The following is a 22271-nucleotide window of genomic DNA, read 5'->3' as shown; positions in this document are numbered from 1 at the left end:
CCCGAAGAACGAAGGATCCCCCTGGGTCCCCACGTCGGACGTCTGCAACGGACCCCCCTGGGTTCCCACGTCGGACGTCTGCGACGGACCCCCCTGGGTTCCCACGTCGGACGTCTGCGACGGACCCCCCTGGGTTCCCACGTCGGACGTCTGCGACGGACCCCTCTGGGTTCCCACGTCGGACGTCTGCGACGGACCCCTCTGGGTTCCCACGTCGGACGTCTGCGACGGACCCCCCTGGGTACCTACGTCGCACGTCAGTGACGGACCCCTCTGGGTTCCTACGTCGCACGTCCGTGGCGGGCCCCTCTGGGTTCCCACGTCGCAGGTCAGAAGAGGCAGGTCCTCCTGGACCACCTCTCTGGACTTGGGCAGAGGCAGATCCTCCTGGACCCCCTCGTTGGGCTTCACGAGAGCCGAGGCGCCTTCCAGATCCTCGGGGACAGACTCAGGGGCCGAGGCGTCTTCCAGACCCTCGGGGACAGACTCAGGGGCCGAGGCGTCTTCCAGATCCTCGGGGACAGACTCAGGGGCCGAGGCGTCTTCCAGACCCTCGGGGACAGGTTTAGGTCGGCTGTAGAAGGCCTGAAGGGCTGATCTATAATGTCCCTCAACCTCCTTTAATTTTCCCTCCAGCTCCTCTGAATAATGACTGAGAAGAGCCTCCCTGAGGCGTTTAATTATGGGTGCAAACGTCCTTATTTTGTCCTCCAACTCCTTGTGAACAGCTTCTGCATCACCACTAGGAGGAGCTGTGGGCGGGGTCGGACAGGGAAGTGGAGGACCCCGGTCTGCTGAACAGGAAGCAGCGGAAGGAGATGACGGGGCAACCGGCAAGGGCTGAGCAGCACCGACCGTTTGAGGCTGACCAGGCTCAACTGACGGCTGCTTAGAACGGCTGGCGGAGTGGTCAACAAGCCGTCGTCTCTTCCTCCGGCGGCGGGATGATGGGCTTGGCGGAGATACTGATTCCTCCTGACGGAAGGGGACCGCCGACGCCAACGGCGATTCATGCGCCTCATCGCCAGGAGAAGGAAATGGGACCGACTCCAAAAAAAGGTCCGGACGGAGCTCCTGGATCACCTCCGCGTCAATCTCCAGAAAAAAGTCCGGATCTGGCTTGAACGGCGGTGAAGGGGACTGACAGAAGAAATCCGGTGAGTGGTTGCTAGAGGTGAATGGAGCGCAGGCCGGGACAAGCATAGCTCCTCCGGTACGGAGAGGATGTGTTGGCTTTGGATTCATGGTGCTGGATTATACTGTAATGATTTGATGTGGTGAATCCAAAGTTAAGCCAAACACGGAGCTTATGCTAAAAAAGGGTTTTTATTGAAAAAGATGACGGATCCTCCAGGGTAAAAAAAGGCTGGGACAGACTCAAAAAACAGGACAGATAATTCGGGGTAAACAACATATAACATAAACAGAGGCTGCAAAGCTCTTACCATGAGGTAACGGACAGGGACGAGACGAGATAATCCAGCAACTGAGCAGAAACGAAGGTGGGCTTAAATAGACGAACGGAACAGAAGAGCAGGGCGGGACTAATTAACCAAAACAGGTGGAAATAATAAAGGGAGCAACAGACTGATAGACAAAAACTTAAGGTAAGAAATAAGGCTAAACAGGCAAGGGCTGAAATAAACTAATAACAAAGGCCAGATAACAAAAACAGGCTAAGCATAACTCTAACACAAGAAACAGAAATAATGCTAAATCAAAACCACAACAGAACGTTACAATATATATATATATACTTTGCAAGTACTTTTTTGTTAAATCCCTTTAACCCTTTATTACATTAATATGCATGTTACCATTTTCTTTATTTTTTGTTTGGTTTAAATTTCTGAAAAGACAATTGAGGCTACAAGTTTGGATGTTTACCTTTGCTTGTATATTTAGTGCAGAAGTGTGGGCCAGGCTTTGGAAATAGTTGTTTAAAGACCAACAACAAAGCTGATCCCCTAAGAAACTAGTGTGGGAAAGTGATTTAAAGACCTAATAAATACATACAAATTCATATATGTTTGTAATAAGTAAAACCTTTTGAGATTTTCTGTTTTCATATTCATTCTGAAAACAGAATGAATATGAAAAAGTCCTCCTAGCCTAAAACATATTAACTCTTATTGTAACAGTGCAAATCTTTCTATTATGTGTATTAAAAAAAACATGCATGTAATCTTATTATTTTCACACTGCACAAAAGCTACATAAGCTACTTAAAGGAAAACTATTTTGAACAATATGTAGAGAGATCTGTTGCACTGAGGTTGCAACGAGAGGGTGAGGCATTTGGTAGATAACAGGAAGATGGAACAGAGTCATGCTCCTAAAATAAACTGGATTTATTTAAATAAATCTCTACTCATAGCAGGAATGCCAGTCCTATTGCTAATATTAAGTGAATTTTGAGTAAGCTGAAACTAGTATCAGGAGATTTATAAAAACTAAAGGAAATAGGTCAAAATATCCCAAACAGTGCAACTCTACACATTGCATTTGAGTATTATCAAACTCAAAAATCATAAAATCGTAAACAAATGTTGTAGTTGCCACCAGAAGGCTTTGCTGAAAACAGTCGTCGTCCCTACGGCTTCTATTCCCTGCACGTCCGAACTGGCTTTAACCAACACCTCACCTTGCACTGTCATCTTTTGTCATTATCAGTCCTGCTTGCAGCAGCACTCCGATAGAGATAATACCAAAGGGATAGACAAAAAGTAGCAGATGGTAAGGAAATTACCCACGTACTTTCCTGCCTCTGGACTTTCCGCTTCACAAAAACAGAGCAAGTGGATTATTATTATATGTTTTATCTGCCATTGGATCAATTCAAGTTTAAATAATGCAGCATCACCTATATACCTAAGGGGTCTTTTTTTGTTTTTTATTTACTATAAACAGCATATAAGACATTTACTCCCTGACTCGGATAAAGAAAACGGATAAAGAAAAACCCACCAAAGCCCTACAGTAGCCTTGGAGGGAGCAACAAAAAGGATAACGTGACTTATAAGCAATACCGACACAAAAGAAATGTGAGAAAATATTGAGTAACGGAAAGGTAGATAGAAGTTTCCTGCATGTGAACATAAACAGAAATACATTATATATCCAGATGCATCAGAATCGATCAAAAAGGGGCATACAACAGCAACAATAAATAAATAAAACCAAACTGGAGCAGTCAAGGAAAAACAGAACTATGTCTAAGTGGTTGGTTTGATGTCAAAGACTTGCACAAACAAAAGATCTTTGCACTTACATTGTTCATGTACTCGCTCAGCAAGTCTTGCAGGGCCTGACGAACAGCGTTGCATTCAGCCACAATGCGTTCGCGGCGATCGTCGCGTGTGCACGAAGAGTCCGCCATTAGCGCAGCCCCGCTGATGATGCTCTCCAAGCGCTCCTCCAAGGAGGGCCTGAAACGAGCCTCGCTGAATGTCAGAGGATCCAGGATGATCTTGTTCTGCAGGGAATAAAAAACATGAAATGTATAAGGCCCGGAAAGTACCAGCCTAAAGTGAGACCACAGGAAAACCGAAATGGATCATACGGTACGCAGTATTTCAATTTTATCCTTACTGACTTTGAAAAAGTGTGTCAAGTGTTTTATGAGAGATAGTTTGCAGTAAAAAAAAAAAAGACAGCATTTGCCTGGAGGGAATAATCTGTCAAAACAGATCAACGGCTATGTTAGCTGTTGACCATATTCCAAAAAGGTGCCGTCTCACCAGCGTGTAAAATGGTGTTAAGGCAGGAAGGAATCTACGACACGCCCAGACACAATGCATCAAAATGCTATTTTGTGAAAGCCTTGGGAAGCAATTTTTTTCTCTAAAATGCATTATGTATAATTAATGCCGTTATTTATTTTAAATCTACTTTTTGACATCATTAAAAGCGTGGATCCTGTCTAGAAGCATAGCTGGAAAGTAAATATAATATATTGAGAAGAAATCTAAATAATAAAAATAATAATAATAATAATAAAAAGGTAACTTCAGTGGAATTTATTGCCACTGGGTTATGGTGCCCTCTTTTAAGACTCGTATATTACATATTGATGCTGACTAATGAGGTCTACCTTCAGTCTTGTTGAACCGCCCGTATCTGTGCTCTCTGTTCCCAGCCAGAGAAATGTACAGGCAGCTGCACCAAGCTCAGAATAATGATCATGCTCCTCTTACTATGTACATAATGCACTGGAATTCTGAAGAGGGAACTTTTAATTAGGGTTTTTTAAAGGTGATAAAGAGAATAAACAAAAAAACAGTAGCTTTGTATTTATTTATTCTGCCTATATATTTTTTTTGTTTGTTTCTCAAACCCACTTCCAATCAATCCATAGAAAAAATGTTAGAAAAATGTCCTTGATTGTTTTTCATTTATGCCATCTGTGTATTTAATTACCCGTTTGTTTCTACCACTCATCTTTTTGTTTGTTTGTTTTTCTCCTTTCATTATCTATCCTTTTTCCTTATTTCCTTTTTGATTCTATTGTGGCTTTGTTGCATTTGAATTTGGAAATAATATGACTAAAGGCTACGGCTCCATTTGGACAGTTTGGCACGTGAGGAGAACCAGTAAGAACAAAGGTGTTGCAGCTGAAGCAATGTACTCCTGAGACAGAGTGACGCACTGTCAATTGATGCCAAATAACCTCTAAAGTAAAAAAGAACAAGTCCTAAAAAGTCAACATTTGATCTGAAACTAACAAGTGCGTATGCTTCACGAGACGCAAGGAGCACTTCAAGCAAACACTGTTTCTGTCACGGGGAAGTAAGAAGTTAAAACCAGCTAGCGTTGGATGCCCATATTTGCAGATTTTGTGGTAGCATCTACATCAGAGATTACGACTCTATGTTGTAAAAGAAAAAAAAAAAGAAAGAGTTCAATTAAATCCTCGTCTCGTGTGAAAAGGTCCGCATAAGAACAGAGCATGCAGCTGAGAGCATCCCCGAGGACTGAAATTGTATTTTAATTCCAAACCAGGTGTCAGACTACAGTTATAGCAGAGACTTGGGAATAGGCAATGATGAAAAATAGGGAAAGAGAAAAAGAATGCGTTGACATTAGACGGACGGATTTCTTTGTAAATGAAATCATTCCAAAGTCATCTTCAAAGGAATACATGATTGTGACAGACGGGGGCAGTTTCCTGTGTCCCACGTCTGACACATCTTTGGACCTCTAAATTCACCACCAGTTGGCCTCTTGTCGGCTGTTCGCTTTTGATGTCAAGAATACCCAGTATTTTGAAAACAGGAAGGAAAATGTCAACAATAATAAAACATAAGTCATTCTGGGTTGAATTCAAAACACCAATTAAAGGCATCCTTATTTCTTACCCAATAACATCCAATCTAATCTATTTAAGGAACTCGTGCAAATTAAAATTTGTGTTAATGCACAAACTCACTTGTGTTAGTCATCGTTTCATTCATGCTACCAGACGTCACCCTACAAACTCCTCAATGAATTAAAATATCGTCAAAACATCTTTCAGTAAATCAATTCAAAAAGTGAAAAGCCTGGTAGTTTGTCGCTTCCGTGCACACAGAGTGATGTGTTAAAGCATAAATGTGTTGTCTATGTACTGCACAGCAAATGCACTCAATACTTGGTCAGGGTTCATTTTGCATGAATTGCTGCATCAATGGAGGCGATCAACTTATGGCGGTGCTCAGATGTTATGGAAGCCCACGTTGCTTTAGTGGCGGGCTTCGGCTTATCTCCATCGTTGGATCTGCTGTCTTTGCCTGTTAACATGGTAAATAAGCACCAGGCGTTGTTCCTTTTGGCAGTGTGGGAAGGTGCTGGAAAATGGACTCAACATCTCCATAAAGATGGGAAGCATGAAGTGCTTTATAGTTTTTTTGGTCAACAGCTGTGATGATTTGGGGCTTGATGAAGCAGAGTGGACCTACACCAGGAAATGACATGGTTCCTCAACAAATGACTGTAGATGTTTCACTCTGGGCCTCAAGCAACTTTGATTGTGTGCCTCTCCACATTTTTCCCGAAGACTCTGGTTCCTTGATTTTCCAATCTGGATTGTCAAAGCACTAACTCCAGATGGAGTGTGCGGCTTGTGAATCTCCCAAAAACCTCTTGAATGGAATTGGCATCATACTTCTGTAAAAGCTGGAGTTATCATTGGTGCTTGTGAACCTTCACTTTCTTCTAATCTTCTTTCCATGAATTTGAATCCATATTCAGTTCTCTACCAGCATCCAGCTCCTTTGGTGATGATCATTGGTGGCTTAACTTCCTTGTGGAAGGTATCAATGATTGTCTTCTGGGCATTGCCAAGTCAGCATCCTTGCCCATGATTAAACAAACCATAACATGGCAGTAATGCATCAGAAATCTTTTATTCAGTCTTGTGTAACATTTTACTTGTCCAAGAAACTGAATTTGGGGGGTTTAGTAGGCGTATACCATAATCATGAAAATTTGCTAAATCATATTTGTGAATTTCAGTCAACATAGGAAAGGAGAGGCACATCTCTGAAAAGACTAAAATAATGTGCAAGGAATACCAATTAAAAAGATAATGTATTTGATTTTATTTAGTTTTTAATTAAAGGTGTCATCTTGAGAAATTATTTACATTAGTCAATGAAGATATCCTTAGTGGCATTAGACCAATCACAACTTCATGTTTCCACTGACTGACAATTCATCGTTTGCAAAGTGCTCCAAGTTGGAAGAGCTCATTGTCATCACCCTAATCAAAAGTTCCCTTCACAGATTCACTATCAGATTGAAGTCGGGACTCCAGATGAGTTTCTAATATTACTTCCAGCCAGAGCAAACATGTTGATTCAATAATAATAATAAAAATGTTTAATTCAAATCTGCCATGGTTATGAATATTTTGGGCTTAACTGCATTATTTAAGCTCGATTAAGCTTCCATTTATATACTGAGTTACCAAAATAAAGAAACTTTTTAATTGAACTCTAATTTATTAAGAGCCACCTGTGTGTAGTGTCCTTCTGTGTGCATAAAGATTTACGCCTTAAGTTTGTGTGATTGCAAGTTTCTGTCACTAGGAATGTGTTCTTGCTTTGTAGGACAATATTGAACTCCCACCACACTTGCGGTGCTATTAAGTGGTACTGCTTGAAGGAGCTTTGAGACTCACTCCAAGTGTAAGCGCTTATATGATGACGCTCCATGTTCACTTTTAATAAACTGCAGAAAGACTCTTAATCATTTCCCCATATATTTTAGTAATAACCCCTTTCCTTCACTTCAGTGACTTTTTCTCAACATACCACTTTCTATTTCATACATTTGGTATAGACCACACAGGAGGAAACACATTTTTCATTTACTCTTATAAAAATCTGAGCTTTTCTATTAAATAAAATTACATTTAAAGGTTGTTTATTGCTTGATAGTGCAATTTAAGATATCTGTTTTTAGGAAACAGTCTTCCACTATTACCATGGCTCAGATGTACTAAGCAACTTGTTCTCATTCATTTATCTTAATACATTGCAACCTGTTAAAAAAAAAAAAAAACAGCTCATTTAAAGAGACACTATCCTCAGGGTGGAGTCTCCTACAAATCCCCCTTGGGGGTTTTAGGCCAGTCAGTAGCAGTCTCTAATTCTGTGTGAGTCTGCCATGTGATCATGACAGTGCATAGAGACCAAAGGCAACCTAATGTTTGGCCCACAAAGAGTGAGGTTATTACTCTGACCCCACTCTGAGGCAAGAAACAGTAAAAGAGGGTACATGTCACATCAGCCTATGTCAAACGTGCCTTCCAGGACTTACCAATATTCAATTACAACTATTTTGTCCACGAGGGAACTTGAGCAAATTCTTGAGCGTACCATGGCTCTGTGTTTTTGTGGCCCTGTTCCAGGGTTCAATAGCTGTCTGTGGGTGATTTTTACTATGTTTGACAAAATATTTTCCCATAATGGCCCTGGGGGGATGTTAGTCATACTCTGCTATCTGAATGGCTGACCTAATGAACAGCACCTGACTCTGGGTTAGGTTTTGGCCTTTTACAGCCAGCGATTCAAACTGATCTGAAATATTCTACTTTTACTGCTTCTGTCAGTAAAAGGATTTAGTGCAATCACTCAGAAACCGCAAACTCCAGAGGAAAACCATACTCAGTGAAATGCTTTATTTCGGTTCGCCTTGAGGGAGCTATGTCCTAAACTAGACATTGTTGAGAAGCAGCTTCCTAGTCGCCTTTAAAATCATTAAATATTTTATCTTTGGCATCACATATCCGAGAAGAAAAAGGGAGGTCTGCAATCCTACTGTCGCGCCACTGACTCCGCTCAACAATTCAACTATATGCACCTCTCATCCGGAAAGCCCAATTTTCAAAATGAACAATTACTAGGTTGCGTAAGAAAGAACTGGCCAGCTGTGAACATTGGCGAGAGTAGAGAGGAATCAGCACTTTAATGGCCCACAATGAGAATATGAGCATATTTAAAAAAAAAATAAAAATCCCTAAAGTCTAACAGCAAAATTGTAATATAATACAAAGGAAGAAGAGACTGTAAATGTGTAGTATACTTCTTGAATTTTGTGTTAAAGCTAGTATTTCTGATTTAAGATTATTAGTTGCTTCCATGGCCAAACGGTGGCCTTCACATACATTGGTATGGATTAACCTCTCCAACATCCACTGTCCTGAATAGCTTTGTAAAGCAGCTGGAATCTCACAAGACTATAAACTCAGTAACACCATCTACACAGGTTTCAAGCACAGTGTTTCTGTCCTTTACACAGAGACCTGAAACAATTAATTAACTCGAGTGTAGCAACCACGGCACAGTGTGAGGTAGAGAGTCGCTAGGAAGGTTCTACTAGACACCACTTTTAAACTTGAGGGCCAAAATTAAATCCTTGATTCAAGTCAGGGACCACAGTAATGTTATTTTTTAGTTAAAGAGAAAGCTATAAACATTTAAAAAGGAAGTTATACTGTTTGTCTTACTAACACTTGTAATCAAAGTATTTAGACCTTGGAACAAATTTAGTATTTGCATTTCCTGCTGCAGAATAAAAACCAGTAAATAGAGCTTCAAAATGATAAGAGAAATCGTAGGAGCAATAAACAACATGGCGTGAGCAAGTTTGTGAAAACTGCATTCAGAGTCAAATAGGCTAAGCAAACGTTTAAGACATTTAGCACAGAAAAGTCTAAATCTGTACATAAAACTGCCTCATCTTATTTTCTGTCATGACCCACCGAGGGCAAAGGTGCCTCGCTGCCAAGGTTCGATGCCGCGAGGCAGTTGCTATGAATTTAATCTATTTGGTGATGGCACAAACGAGCGCAACATTAATACCTCATGACCACAGAGAAGTATAATCACAGATGAATAAAAACACAAGGAAGCCAAGAGCTTTCTTCCTGATTTCCAACTCCAAAACAAACACACCCTAACCCAAACCCAAATAAAACCAGCAATATAGGTAAAATACATAAAAAAATATGCCATGGAAATTATTTAAATAAGTGCTCTTCTTACAAAGACTTAACTCTCAACAACTGGGTCCCTACGAGTAAATGTATGTACGATTATGTTTTGAGTTTCTTTAAAGAGACTTAAAGAATTACTTGCTTTATTTCCTTTGATGATTTAATGCACTGCACGTCTGTGTCGTACAAGAAACTGTTCTTCCTCATAAGACTCAAATGTGTAATGCACAAAATCGCCTAAGCTTCCTCACGTGAAATAATGGCGAACATGACTTGCGAGTGAAACATAATTTATCAACCTGGTACTGATTATTTCAAAAGTGAGCAGCAGCAGTTCTGGATCGATTGTCCCGTCTTCTAATGCTGACCAATGGAAGTTATTAAAATGACAGAAAGACTTTTATAGTTCCTGAAGGATGAATAGGCTTATCTGACCTGAGTGTGTCAAGCTGTGGCTGTCTATGAGGAGATGTTACAGTGGCCATTTGTTTGCTAATCCCTACCTGCAATTTATGTAACTTTTACTTAATTTTAGATTTAAAAAAATCTAATGGAAGGAATCCTAATATTTATGTGAGAATCTAAAGAAGAGCTGTAATTCCACCTATAAATAAATAAATAAATAAATACATACATATATAGTTGACTCGTGTTTCTGGCTTTTTTTCTGTGTTTGAGGTTTTTAATGATAAACCTCACACAGGAAGCTTGCACACACTTTTATATGTGGCAAACCAGAGAGACGGATCATTTGAGCTGCTCGCTCGCTTCGCTGTCTCAATAATTAAAACTCATTCAGTCAATATAAACATGCTTCAGCTTAAGCGTGACTGCTTTGGAGTTTGATTTCTTATGTTCAAGGCAGCATCCAACTGATAACAAAGCAGTTAAAACTCAATTTCCACAGCTTCATGTAGTGAAAATTGCGATGTGAACTTAGCTCCAAGTAAGCTCAGTTTATAAGCCACATGGGCAGAGAGAGAAAATGTCTTTTATAAACCGGCAACAGGGATCTTGCGGTGTCTCCCACAGGTGCAGCTGGCTGGAAAAGCTCTCACTGCAGCATTTATGTCCGTCTTTGTGATTTTCATACCTGGTCAAGCTGCAGTTTGAACACATTCAGACGCATCTTTAAAGTCATGCTGAAAAGAAAACCATCCATGCGGTGATCATTTGAAAGCTCTGTGGTGACTCTTTACCTTCCATAAACACAAACTGAGTTTCTCAAACAACCTGAAATAAACTGTTTAACTTGAGGCAACGCTTTTTTTTTGTTTTTCCAGACAGCAACGTCACAGACCAAGGACCTGTAAAGAAAACATCAATCTATGAAAAATTAGGTCGTTGATTTGTTTCATTAAACACATCCACATATTGTTTAAATGCTGATCTCTGTGTGCATATACTAGTAGAAACATTAAAGTCCTGTAATTTACATACTTTTTCCTTTCTATACAGAAATCCCCTATTATTATATTTAGCTGTCACTTTATACATTTCATATTAAATAATACTGTATATTCTTCAGTGATGGTATCGGGGCGTTGGTTGTTTGTACCTGTAATATCTTATTGGTTGGGTTTGCTGCTATGTTTATATCTCTCTTTGCAGGTGCAGAAACAGACTCAGAGGATGTTATATTGCTCTGTTGCTTTCCTCTCCTCTTCCTCTTTCACCTTTTCTCCCTTTTAGCATTTTGTCCGCGATGGCGCCGTTGTATGGCAGCATTGCTTTTGTCAGTCTGCCCCAGGGCAGCTGTGTCTATAACATGCCAATGAGTGAATGAACAATTGTAGTGCAAAGCGCTTTAGGGTTGTCGGACTTGATAAAGCGCTATACATGTAAAAGCCATTTACCATGTTTTTCTGGTGTAGACGGCAAAAGAAACCTGATTTTTTTTACCAAGACATTACACTCTGAAACTTTTTCAAATTGTGCAGTTTTCAGAGTAAACGTCACGTAGACGATCAGAAGAAACACAACAAAACTTTTCCATTTTCATAAAAAAAATTGTTTTATGTCTAAACGATGCCTAAGAGCTTTCTCTTCAAAGGACTCATTTAATGAGGACAAAGGGAAGGAAGGAGCTGGTAGTTTCAATGTAGTGTACTGTATATCATGTGTAATTATATAATCCAAATACAAAAATACCACAAACAACATGTTAATTGGTTCACAGGGCATACGCTTTACACGTCATGTTCTCTTCTTCCTTTAGTAAAAGAATGGCAAAAAAAGACCGAAAGACTTTCTTCCGAAAAAATTGAATGCCTGATCAGTGGACCAGACTGACCACTTCAAAGGACAAAAGCTAGACAAAAACAAACCCTTCATTGAACATTCCCAGACTAGGCGTAAATGTAGCGTGGATGAAGGCAACTGCTAAAAAGTCTCTTTTGTTTTACTGGGGTCACCTTAGACAAAGTTACGTATTAATTTTTTATATAAAAAGGATCAGTCAAAATTTTCTGTGACTTCATGCTGTTTTGAGTTGTTTCAGGAGAGGATGAGTAATTTCAGTTTCCTACAAAGACTACATATTCATAGACCTTTAATAGGATTTTTAGACAGTCTGTATAATCCAGGAAAATATAGTATATTGAAAAGGGGACTTGTTTACTACCTACATCCTGTAAAATATTAGCCTAAACAATGTTGTCAAAAGCCAAGCTTGGTTAGTGAACCTAACAATTGTTCAACCTTTTTAGACATAACTATAAGCCTGTCTGTAAACATCCTTTCCCTGATGCCTTTTAATTACAATTTTAAATATTTTAGACAGAGGACTATGTCCTCTTTTCTGTGTTTTTAACACAATTTGGCTGTATGATTGTTATTTACAGGAAACAAACTACAAATGAAAATAGTGCTGTGTATCAAAATAGCCGTGTTTTCTTCTGAGTGACTTATCTTAATAAATCAGGAGGAATAAATAAAATTGCAGCCCACAAGACAAACTAAATTTGTTCAGCAAAAAACTGACAGACGCTGTGCCCACACAGACAATTAAGAGGAATGGAAACTGTGACACATGCAGGTCTAATGAATGCATATTGTTGAAATAATCAATAACAATTATGTTTAATTAGCAACGTAATACTTGGCTATCCAGGTTACAACCATAAATAGAAACACACGCTGCATTGTTTCAAACGTGTTTTGCTTGAATCAAAAGCCTGAGACAGTTTTGTAGCCAGGCAGCTACTTACTGTCGTGAGTCAGTGAACGACTGAATATCACATGTGATTGTTCAAAGTGGAAGAAACGATGCTTGTAAGTGCAGGAGCCCATCATGGTTGACACAAATGTGACGCATAACTTGCAAGCTTGTTGGTACCAAAAAAAACCCAACAACAATGTTTTTTAAAAAGAAATAAAATATGTTCCTTCAGAGAGTAATATCTCCACAGACTCCTGGGGGGAATAGAACAATTGTTTAGTAATGTTTCAGCTACAACAAAGTGGAACATGTGGAGTGGTAGAAAACTTCACAACTAAATATATGAAACATTTCTGTGAAAGAGAAAATTGTAAAAGTGAAGAACTTTTAAATTACTTAGCAATTTAGAAGACCATGTAAAGATTAAAATTATTTTGGAACCAAGTGAAAGCCAGGTCATTTGTGAGGCAAAATCCTGGGATTGACTGAGGGTTGCCTTTCTTTCTCCATAAATGTACACAATCATTTCTATATCCCCAAACGCACCGTCAGAAAAGTTTCCATTCCCAGTGGTTATCACATTTTCATTAATTTCTGAATTCGGATCCAGCAGGTTTGATTATATCAGGTTTGATTGTGACCTCCTCCACCTATGGTGAAAAGTTAAGGCTCGGCTCATAATCAGCTTGATTGGGAAAAGAAAATGACATTCATCATGATCCACTTTCAAAAATTTAGCTCACTGTGGGATATTCTCATTTGAATATGCCTTGAAGTTGTGCGAAAAAGACAGTGTTTCCATCATTAAGGTCATCAGTGTTCCCTTTCCCGTACAACACTAAAACTGAGTCACTTGAAGAGGAATCTGTTGCCTTGGGTTTAAGCTACTTGATATCTCGTTGCGCTCATCCTTTTCCGTGCCTTGCCGTGATGCATTTGCTCAAAAAAGGAAACACTGCTAGAAGACAAAATGATGCATCAATTCATCACAGTTACAACGGGTGAGCAATCTTTTTTTTTTTTTTTTTCCCCTTTGCATTGCTGCCTTTTTCTGGCACAAACACGCAGTCATTATCAGAGAAAACGTTCCATCTTTTAATGCCAGTATTTTCTGTATGGGGAGGTAGAACAATCATTTGATCTTTACCAGACCTTAAAATTAGGCTGTTAAAATGTCAGATGAACACGACTTCATATTAGATTGCATTTATTTATTTTTTTTATTCAAGAAAGTAAGTCAAAGGTTTAATCTAAAACAAATACAACTTTAAAGGTATATTTGTTGTTCTTATCTTTTTGTCGTTGCCTTAGCAACAGATATAACTTAGACAAGTTATATCTGTTGTTTGTCTGAAATGTATTGTTTTTCTTGTCTCAAAGTCACTAAAAGTTCAGCTACATGTGACATCTTTAATACTAACTAAAGGACTTATATGATGAGTATGTATTGTAAGGGTCCAGGAAAAAATGCCAATTTCAAAAATCTGCCTTCAATATTGATACAATCCAAAACTGTAAAGTCAAAGATTGTGAGGGTAAACTTGTGTTATCAGAACAACTGTGACATATGGGTGTGCTGTATTTCTTAAAAATGTAGCAGAAGCCATCACTTATACAGTACCGTAGCTTAATAAAGCCAACAAGAATCCTCTCCTCTATACAGGTAATAGTAGTTGGAGTAGTGCCCAGTCTCTTTTGCAGAAGAAGACAGCTCCATCAAAGGTTTGGACAGACCTACCAAGGCATAGCAGCCCATTTATACACCAAGCCAATAAACAGCCTGTGAGTTAATTATCCAGTGAAAACATAGCCTCTGATAAGGCTGCAACTATATAAAGAGATGCAGTTATTCAACCCATTCCTTAATTTAGGATGTAAATACCTCACATCTGAAATTCTGCAAACTAAATATGTAATTTAACACTTTATTCATAAAAATAACACGTCAAAAAGTAAAAGTGTTTTAGTTTTTGTAGTCATTTTTAAAAGTGACAGAACACAGTAAATTCCTCCACAGAAGCAGTTGTTGATATTTGCTTTCTGTGCTATTAGGGGTTTATGAATTCAATGTCAAATCCTTCTATCTGTTGTCTTCGTCAACTGTAAAGCTAAGAACCTGGGATGAATTAATGTTTTTATACATTTATTTGTTCTGCGACAGCCGAGAATCTGGTAAACTTACTGAGGTAATTACTAGACAAAAAAAACCAAACACTTAAATGATTTAAAAAAAGATAAAAATTCCAGCTCTACACAAAACCATAGCCGTATGTAATTCATGTAGGCCCATAAGCAAAACAGTATTGCATGCCTTATGCACATGCAAAACAGGATCAAAACACATACTGAGCATTCATTTTATTCACAAGGTCCTCATAAATGAGTATTTGCTCTTGTAATTGAGCTCTGAAGCGATTAGTGTCATTCTTAAATTAGACAGTTTGTCTACATTGAAATGGGATATTATGTAAGTATGCATTTAGATGATTTAACCATACTTATGTATATTTATCCAATTTAGGACATAGCAAACATTTGTGTTTTCAAAAGACAGGTGCAATTTGGAGGATGCATTTCCAGTGCATTGCAAGAATATTCATACCCCTAAAACCATTTCACACTTTGTCAAACAGAAAATCTTGTTTTCATATTTACATATAAACCACATGATTACAAACCATTTCAGATTATCATACTTCTAATTCAGTGTTTTATAAAACGAACATAAATGAATAACTCTGATAAATACATTTGTATACTAAAACTTGCTAGTTGAAGAGGGTTGTAAATCTGTCTACTTTCTACAAACAACAATGTAAATTAAGCTCAGATCTGTCAAGGTAAGAGTATATAAAGTTTTAGCTCACATCTAATCAATTGTAGCATTTCACACCATCTTCTCTTACAGCCAGAAATACCTCCTTATATCCATCCATCTATTCTCTATGTCTGCTTATCTGTGCAGGGTCGAGAGAGGGCTGGTGGCTGACTCCAGCGGTCAATGGACGAGGTCGCCAGTCCATCGCAGGGCAAAACGGTTGCCCTTGTTTTAAATATAAAGTGAGGATCTTGATTTCCATTATTTTTCAACCCTTTCTATGGACTTACCCTAACCCTAAATCTAACCTGTACCAGTATATACCCAAACATAACCCCAACCCTAAACCTAAGTGACACGTTGGTCCTATACCCAACTCCCCACCCCAAAAACAGAAAAAAAAAAACACAAAAAACGGTGAAAACCAAAAATTGGTCCTCACTTTACAACAAAGGCCTCCCTTTACTAGTAAAATGACCAACAAAAAAACTTTTTTTTTCGCATTCAGCTACAAGTACAAGAACACACACTCACATCTGAGGGCAATTTGGAGAGACTAATTAGTCTAACAGTCATGTTCTTGGTCTCTGGAAGGAAGCCAGAGTACCCGGTGAGAACCCACACATGCACAGGGACAAAGTGCAAAGAAAAAAAGGACACGCAAAGCACAATGCTGCCAGCTGCACCACTCTGTATCCCTACCTCCTCCTCTCTTGAAGAATCCATTTGTACATGTGTGAGACCAGCCTTCATTTCTAATTGGACCCAAGGTGATAATAAGCGAAAGTACAGGGAGTGTCATGTCTGCAAGCCAGCTCCTGTCTTCACAGAAAGAACAGCAGGACCAGGACAAAAGATCTGTAAGATTGCATTTTCTCTCATCTCATCATGGGGTGTGGAACACATAACCAGCCAGAGGAGCACAACCGAGTGCTCTCCATGCACTAACTAACATCACTAGGAATCCACATTGTCGCCCGTTTGTATGGCAACATCCTTATGTACATGCAGAGTTATCCAGCTACTTGCATGACATTTCCCGCTAAGTCAGATGGATTTTCTTTGTGTCAGTATTAACACCACGCTGTGAGTGTCTAGAAAATAATGAGTTGCTCATTGAAGGGGACTGCACAAATGGGAAGCTTCCTGCTTCCAGCTGAGCACAAAACATGAAAAGAAATCCTTTTGGAAACTTTAGTTATTGCACTTTGCTGATAAACATACCTGGATTCCTCAAATATTCAAACTCAAATAAAGAAGGCGATAGGCCTTTATTAAACCAAATGTGAATTACAGGTGCACACATTTTTTTCCCCATCAGTAATAACCATGTGAACTATGAATCATAAACGCATTGCAAAATATTCATGCCATTTTAGATTTGATGTAAGAAAACAACAACAATTAAATCAAAGTAGTGCCTAATTTTAAGGTGGAAGGACACAGATAGATGGACCATACCTTTTGGAAACATCTTTCGCTGCAGTTTACAGCTGCAAGTCTTTTGAGGTATGTCTGCACCAGCTATGGCCATCTAGACAAAGTTTTTTTCCTGTTCTTAATTGCCAGCTTAAGTTTAGTCAGACTGAATGTACAGTGTCTGCGAACAGCAATCTTCAAATCTTGGCACAGAATGTCCATTGGATTTCAATTTGGATTATGGACTTTGACTGGGTCATTGGACCATATGAATCTGGTTTGATCGAAACCATTTCATTGTAGCTCTATTAGAAGGTGAACTTTAAAACCACCCTAAAGTCTATTGTAGACTCTATTATTTTTTCCAGGATTGCCATCTATTCATCTCCTACCATCTTCCCATCAAAAAATGACCAGCCTTTATGTATCTGCTGAAGATAATCATCCCCACGGGTGCAACGAGAATATTACACCATGGGGATGCTGTGTTCAGGGGTTTGTCCGGTGTTCATTTGCAATCACTTGTAATATGTTGTATGTTGGACAAAAAGTTCAATTTTGGTCTTATCTGGACACACTGTTGTCCACAGGTTTACTACATCCACTGCATCCATATTGCAAACTGCATGCAGTGAATCAGTGTTTTTCCTTCAATAGTTTTCCACAAAGACCAGCTTTATTGAGCGCACCCGAGTTGTGGATCTTTGCGGCTCCTTGAGAATTACCATGGGCCTCTTTGGCTGCTTCTTTGATTAAATCTCTCCTACCCGACATGTCACCTCAGGTTGAAAGTGATATCTTGGAAGGTTTACACCTGTAACATTCTATTTTTATTTTTTTATTTTTGTAGTTGGCGTAACCACTGTTCCATGAGATGTTTAAAGCTTAAGATGTTGGTTTACAACCGCTGTAAGCTTCCCCACAGCTTCATTCCTGACCACTTCAGTAGGTTGCTTGGCGTACATAATTTGGTTTGTTCACCCCATTTTTTTTTAGACAAACCTCTGAGCCTTCCCATAAGTTTTATTCATCCTGATTTAAAATGGCCTACAATTGGATTATATTTATCCCCTCTGAAGAGAACTGGCCACAAATTATTTTACTGAGGGGTATCAGAATAATGAGGGCTGAAAACAAATACATGTCATCCTTTTTGGATTTTTTTGAGGACAGTCATTAATTAACAATTGTACATTAATTTGTGTTAGTTTTGTCACATAAAATCTAAAAAAAAAACTGTGATTGTAAAATGGCAAAATCTGGAAAATTTCAAAAGGTGCTTAAAGTTTTGCGAGGGACACTACAAGCAAGTCTGATTTCAAATGAAATGCTATATTACTTTATAGGAAATCTGAAATACTGAGATCAGTTAACAACTGACTCTAAAAAGGTAATTACGTGACTTGGCTAATAAAATTCACAGAAGTACAAAAGGAAAAGTGTCATTTTAGGATAACATAAGAGAAGATGACGATGAGCGACTTCAAAAAACTTCCTTCCACTTTCGTAGGAACACGCCTCTACTCACAAAATACTGTAGAAAAATATATGAAGGTGGTTTGATGAGGTAATTATGCCCATCATGGCTCACCTACTAATACCCCTCATTAACTGCTGTTTACTGCAAGTATTGCAATAAAATAAAGGTAATTAGACAATTCAAGAATATAGAGATGTAATTAACATTTAAAAGTATGTTTCTTTGTCCTTCCTTTGCTGCATTTGCTGAGCAGAGAAGGGTTGGGAAAATAAGTTTTTTTTTAATTACTCAACAGGAGATTGAACAGAAGCTTTTATGCATGTTCTGTTGTGTTAGAGTGGTTCTCCTGGGTCTTAATGACATTTAGCACGGCTTAAAACAATGAAAGGTGTCTCAGCTATGTCAGAGAAATTACATTAAGCCCTGAAGACACTTTCTCCATACACCCAAAGGGGTTGCCATGACACCATAGATCCTCTGATGTTGTATTACACGCAGACAAACAGCAACGTGGCCTTTACAGTTGATAAATGCAGCGGTCGTATTGCTGGTGTATATCAGTACACTGCTACCTGCCTCCATAGTGAAAATGGTCACAAACATTGCATTCTGGATTTTTAAAGAGATTATTTTAAAATCAAAAAGCATAATGTTTTGTAAATAAAAAATAACGCTTGTAGACCAATCTGTATGTATGTTTTTATTTAATTGACTTTGTGCCTTGAGATGACATGTATTGTGAATTGCCGCTATATAAATAAAATTTAAATGAATCGCAAATATTTTGTCTAAAACGTTACAGGGGTAAACACTGATGGTAAACTAACAGAATAACTGAATGGAAGTCATTCAGGTCATAAAGAACATTATCATCAAATACTAATGTTAGCTGAATACATTATCTAATGGAACATCTCTACAAAGAGAGGACTCAAAATTGCAATCCTAAAATGTATTAAAATATCTATTATTAGACTTTCTTTAAGTCCACAACCCTTTAGTTGCTATGACTTCCCTGAATTAGTCAATTTCATTATCATCACTAAAATGTTTTACAGGTTATAGGTTCAGACTGTTGAGAGAATAGCACTCCAGCTATGTAATGTTAAGTCACACAATAGAATCGGACAGTTCTGTCCACCTTGCTTCGGAGCAGCCATATATATATATATATATATATATATATATATATATATATATATATATATATATATATATATATATATATATATATATATATATATATATATATATATATCCCTCCCATAATTGAAAACTGTGCAGACACACAGGAACTTGTCCACATTTGCATATGAAAGCAGTTCTTTTTTCCATTTTTGCTTTTTCAAATTCTGCCTTGCACAATGATAACAAAAACCTCCCTTACTGCCATCCCTTCAAAAGAAATCATTCCAAGAGACATTGCCAGTGTCCATCGAAATGATCCAACCCCGTGTAACTTTTTTTGTCTAAATCATCTGGGCTCAAAGCAGCTATCCATTCAGCAGCCTCTGGAAACTAAGAAGAGGAACAATCCTCTGAAAAAAAAGAGAGAAAACAACTTCTTGCCATAAAACAGAACAAAAGAATAAAAAAGCGAAAATTATTATTATGCTTTTTGTTTCAGTTTAAGACATCATTAAGACTTGATTGGGATGAATCAACATTATAATAATTTTTGCATGATCACAAAAGATGTGCAAAAGAACAAGCATAATTAACGGGCATAATTAGAAGAAAGTTGCATAAAAAGGGTCATCAATTCAGTTAAACAGCAATTGTGAATGCAGCTCTATGAGGTAGAACGGGTCAGTGGTAATAATTAATAGAAAAGCCTCTTTCCCCCTGATGGAAGCAGTGCCAGCGAAAGGCCTGTTTTTGGAACTAGAGCAAGAATTATATTAAATACACTTTAGCACCATCCAGAATGGTTATGTTTTTTCTTATTGCTTTTCAAAGTATGCACTCTTTGTTGACGTTGCAATAAACCTTTCTAACCGGGGAGCCAGCAGTAGTTCTTACAAATCAAATTTTTTAATAGGGGTCATGGCGAGCCACCTTACCATACCCATAGTCTTGGCTCCTTTCCCCCTCTATTCACTTCAGCCAAAAGATAACCTAGAGGTAATATTTGACAGTGCCCTTAAGGTTGATAAACAGGTTAACTCAGTAGTCAGAGCAAGCTTTTTCCAGTTAAAGCTGCCATGAAAAGTAAAACCTTTCCCGTCTCCTGCAGATCGTGAAACGGCTATCGTTGCTATTGTTAGCTCGAGACTTGACTACTGTAACACCCTGTAAACGGGATTCAGTCAGTCCACCCTTCACAAGCTTCAACTGGTACACAATGCAGCTGCCATCTTCTCACCAGTGCTCCCAAACAGGGTCATTTTACCCATACTTTGCCTTCTTTCCACTGGCTTTCATTACGTTTCAGGATAGAGGACAAGTTCCTGCTTTGTGTATTTGCTCCGGGTTACTTATCCAAGCATTTAACTGTTTCCCTCCACATCAGGACTTTCCATGGCATTAAATTAGCCTCTGGCAATGGAGTGAAAACCTTGGTGTTATTTGTGACCAGGACATGTCAATTAAATCCCATATTAAACAGGTTTCCTTTTTCCACTTCTGGAATATTGCCAAATTTAGAAATATTTTGTCCAGGAGTGATGCTGAAAAACTAGTCCATGCATTTATTACACAAAATGCAGCTCAAAGCCTTCAACTGATCAAAAATACTACAGCAAAAGATCTGATGAAAATTAGATCATATCTCTCGAATTTTAGCTTCCCTTCATTGGCTTCCTGTTAAATCAAGAATATAATTCAAAATGATCCTTCTCATGAATAAAGCCCTTAATAATCAAGCTCCATCATATATCAGATATCTGATTACCCCGTATGTTCCTAACAAAGCACTTCACTCTCAGACTGCAGGTCTGCTGGTGGTTCCTAGAGTCTTTAAAAGTAGAATGGGAGGCAGATCCTTTAGCTTTCAGGCTCCTCTCCTGTGGAACCAAATCCCAGATTTGGTCCATAAGAAAGACACCCTGTCTACTTTTAAGAAGATGCTTAAAACATTCCCTTTTGACAAAGCTTATAGTTAGAGTGGCTTAGGTTATCCTGAACTATTGCTGTAGTTATGCTGCTATAGGCTTAGGCTGCTGGAGGACATCAGGGTCTATTTCTCTCACTCTGCTGAGTTCTCCTACTGTTCTCCAATTTACATTGTTTGTTTTTTCAACTTTTTGTTCTGTGTTTTTTCTTTTTTTTCTTCATAGTAGGTACACTGGTATGGCGTTCTGTTAGCTGTGACATTACCCACGGTAGGCAAATCATCCACTATTACCATACACATAGAACGGATTCCTGTACCAATGTGTGCTTCTGTGCTTTTTGTGTCTCTACTCTTCTCTAACCCCCAGTTGGTCGAGGCAGATGACCGTTCACTCTGAGCCTGGTTCTGCTGGAGGTTTTTTCTCCCTTTTAAAGGAGAGTTTTCCTCTCCACTGTTGCTTCATACATACTCTGTATGAGGGATTGCTGCGAAGCCATCAACAACGCAGACAAATGTCTGCTGTGGCTCTACTCCCTTTCAGGAGGAGTGAATGCTGCTTGTCAAGACTTGATACTATCTGCTTTCCTTAGATGGGAAACTTTTTGACCAATCACTCTGGATGATTTGATTGAATTTGTGTTGTGAAATGGAGGTATATGAATAAAATTTTATTGAATTTAAGTTATTCGGACATGATACAAACAAACGTGGGGATTCTTTGCTGTTTTGCTCGTGAGCTCTGAGACTGAGAAAGATGGAGCAGGAGTTTGAACTGGAAACCCACTGGTTACAGGACAATAGTTGGGATCTGTACTTTGGTACTCAACCTGTCACTGAGTTTTTAAATCTCAGCACAAAAAA

The 22271-nt window shown here is 38.7% G+C and overlaps 1 protein-coding gene across 2 annotated transcripts in view; it reads right to left on the bottom strand.

Moving 5' to 3' along the window:
* Positions 1–22271, bottom strand: part of ctnna2 (catenin (cadherin-associated protein), alpha 2) — a 378523-nt gene that overhangs the window by 275821 nt on the left and 80431 nt on the right. For both annotated transcript variants that reach the window (XM_036136991.1, XM_036136992.1), the window contains exon 7: positions 3272–3475. In XM_036136991.1, coding sequence (XP_035992884.1) covers positions 3272–3475 — 204 coding nt within the window. The remainder of the gene's footprint in view (positions 1–3271; positions 3476–22271) is intronic.

Source organism: Fundulus heteroclitus, chromosome 5 (assembly GCF_011125445.2).
Source record: "Fundulus heteroclitus isolate FHET01 chromosome 5, MU-UCD_Fhet_4.1, whole genome shotgun sequence".
Lineage (NCBI taxonomy): Eukaryota > Metazoa > Chordata > Actinopteri > Cyprinodontiformes > Fundulidae > Fundulus > Fundulus heteroclitus.
Note: the sequence above shows the minus strand (reverse complement) of the source record. Positions and strands in the feature narration are given on the sequence as shown.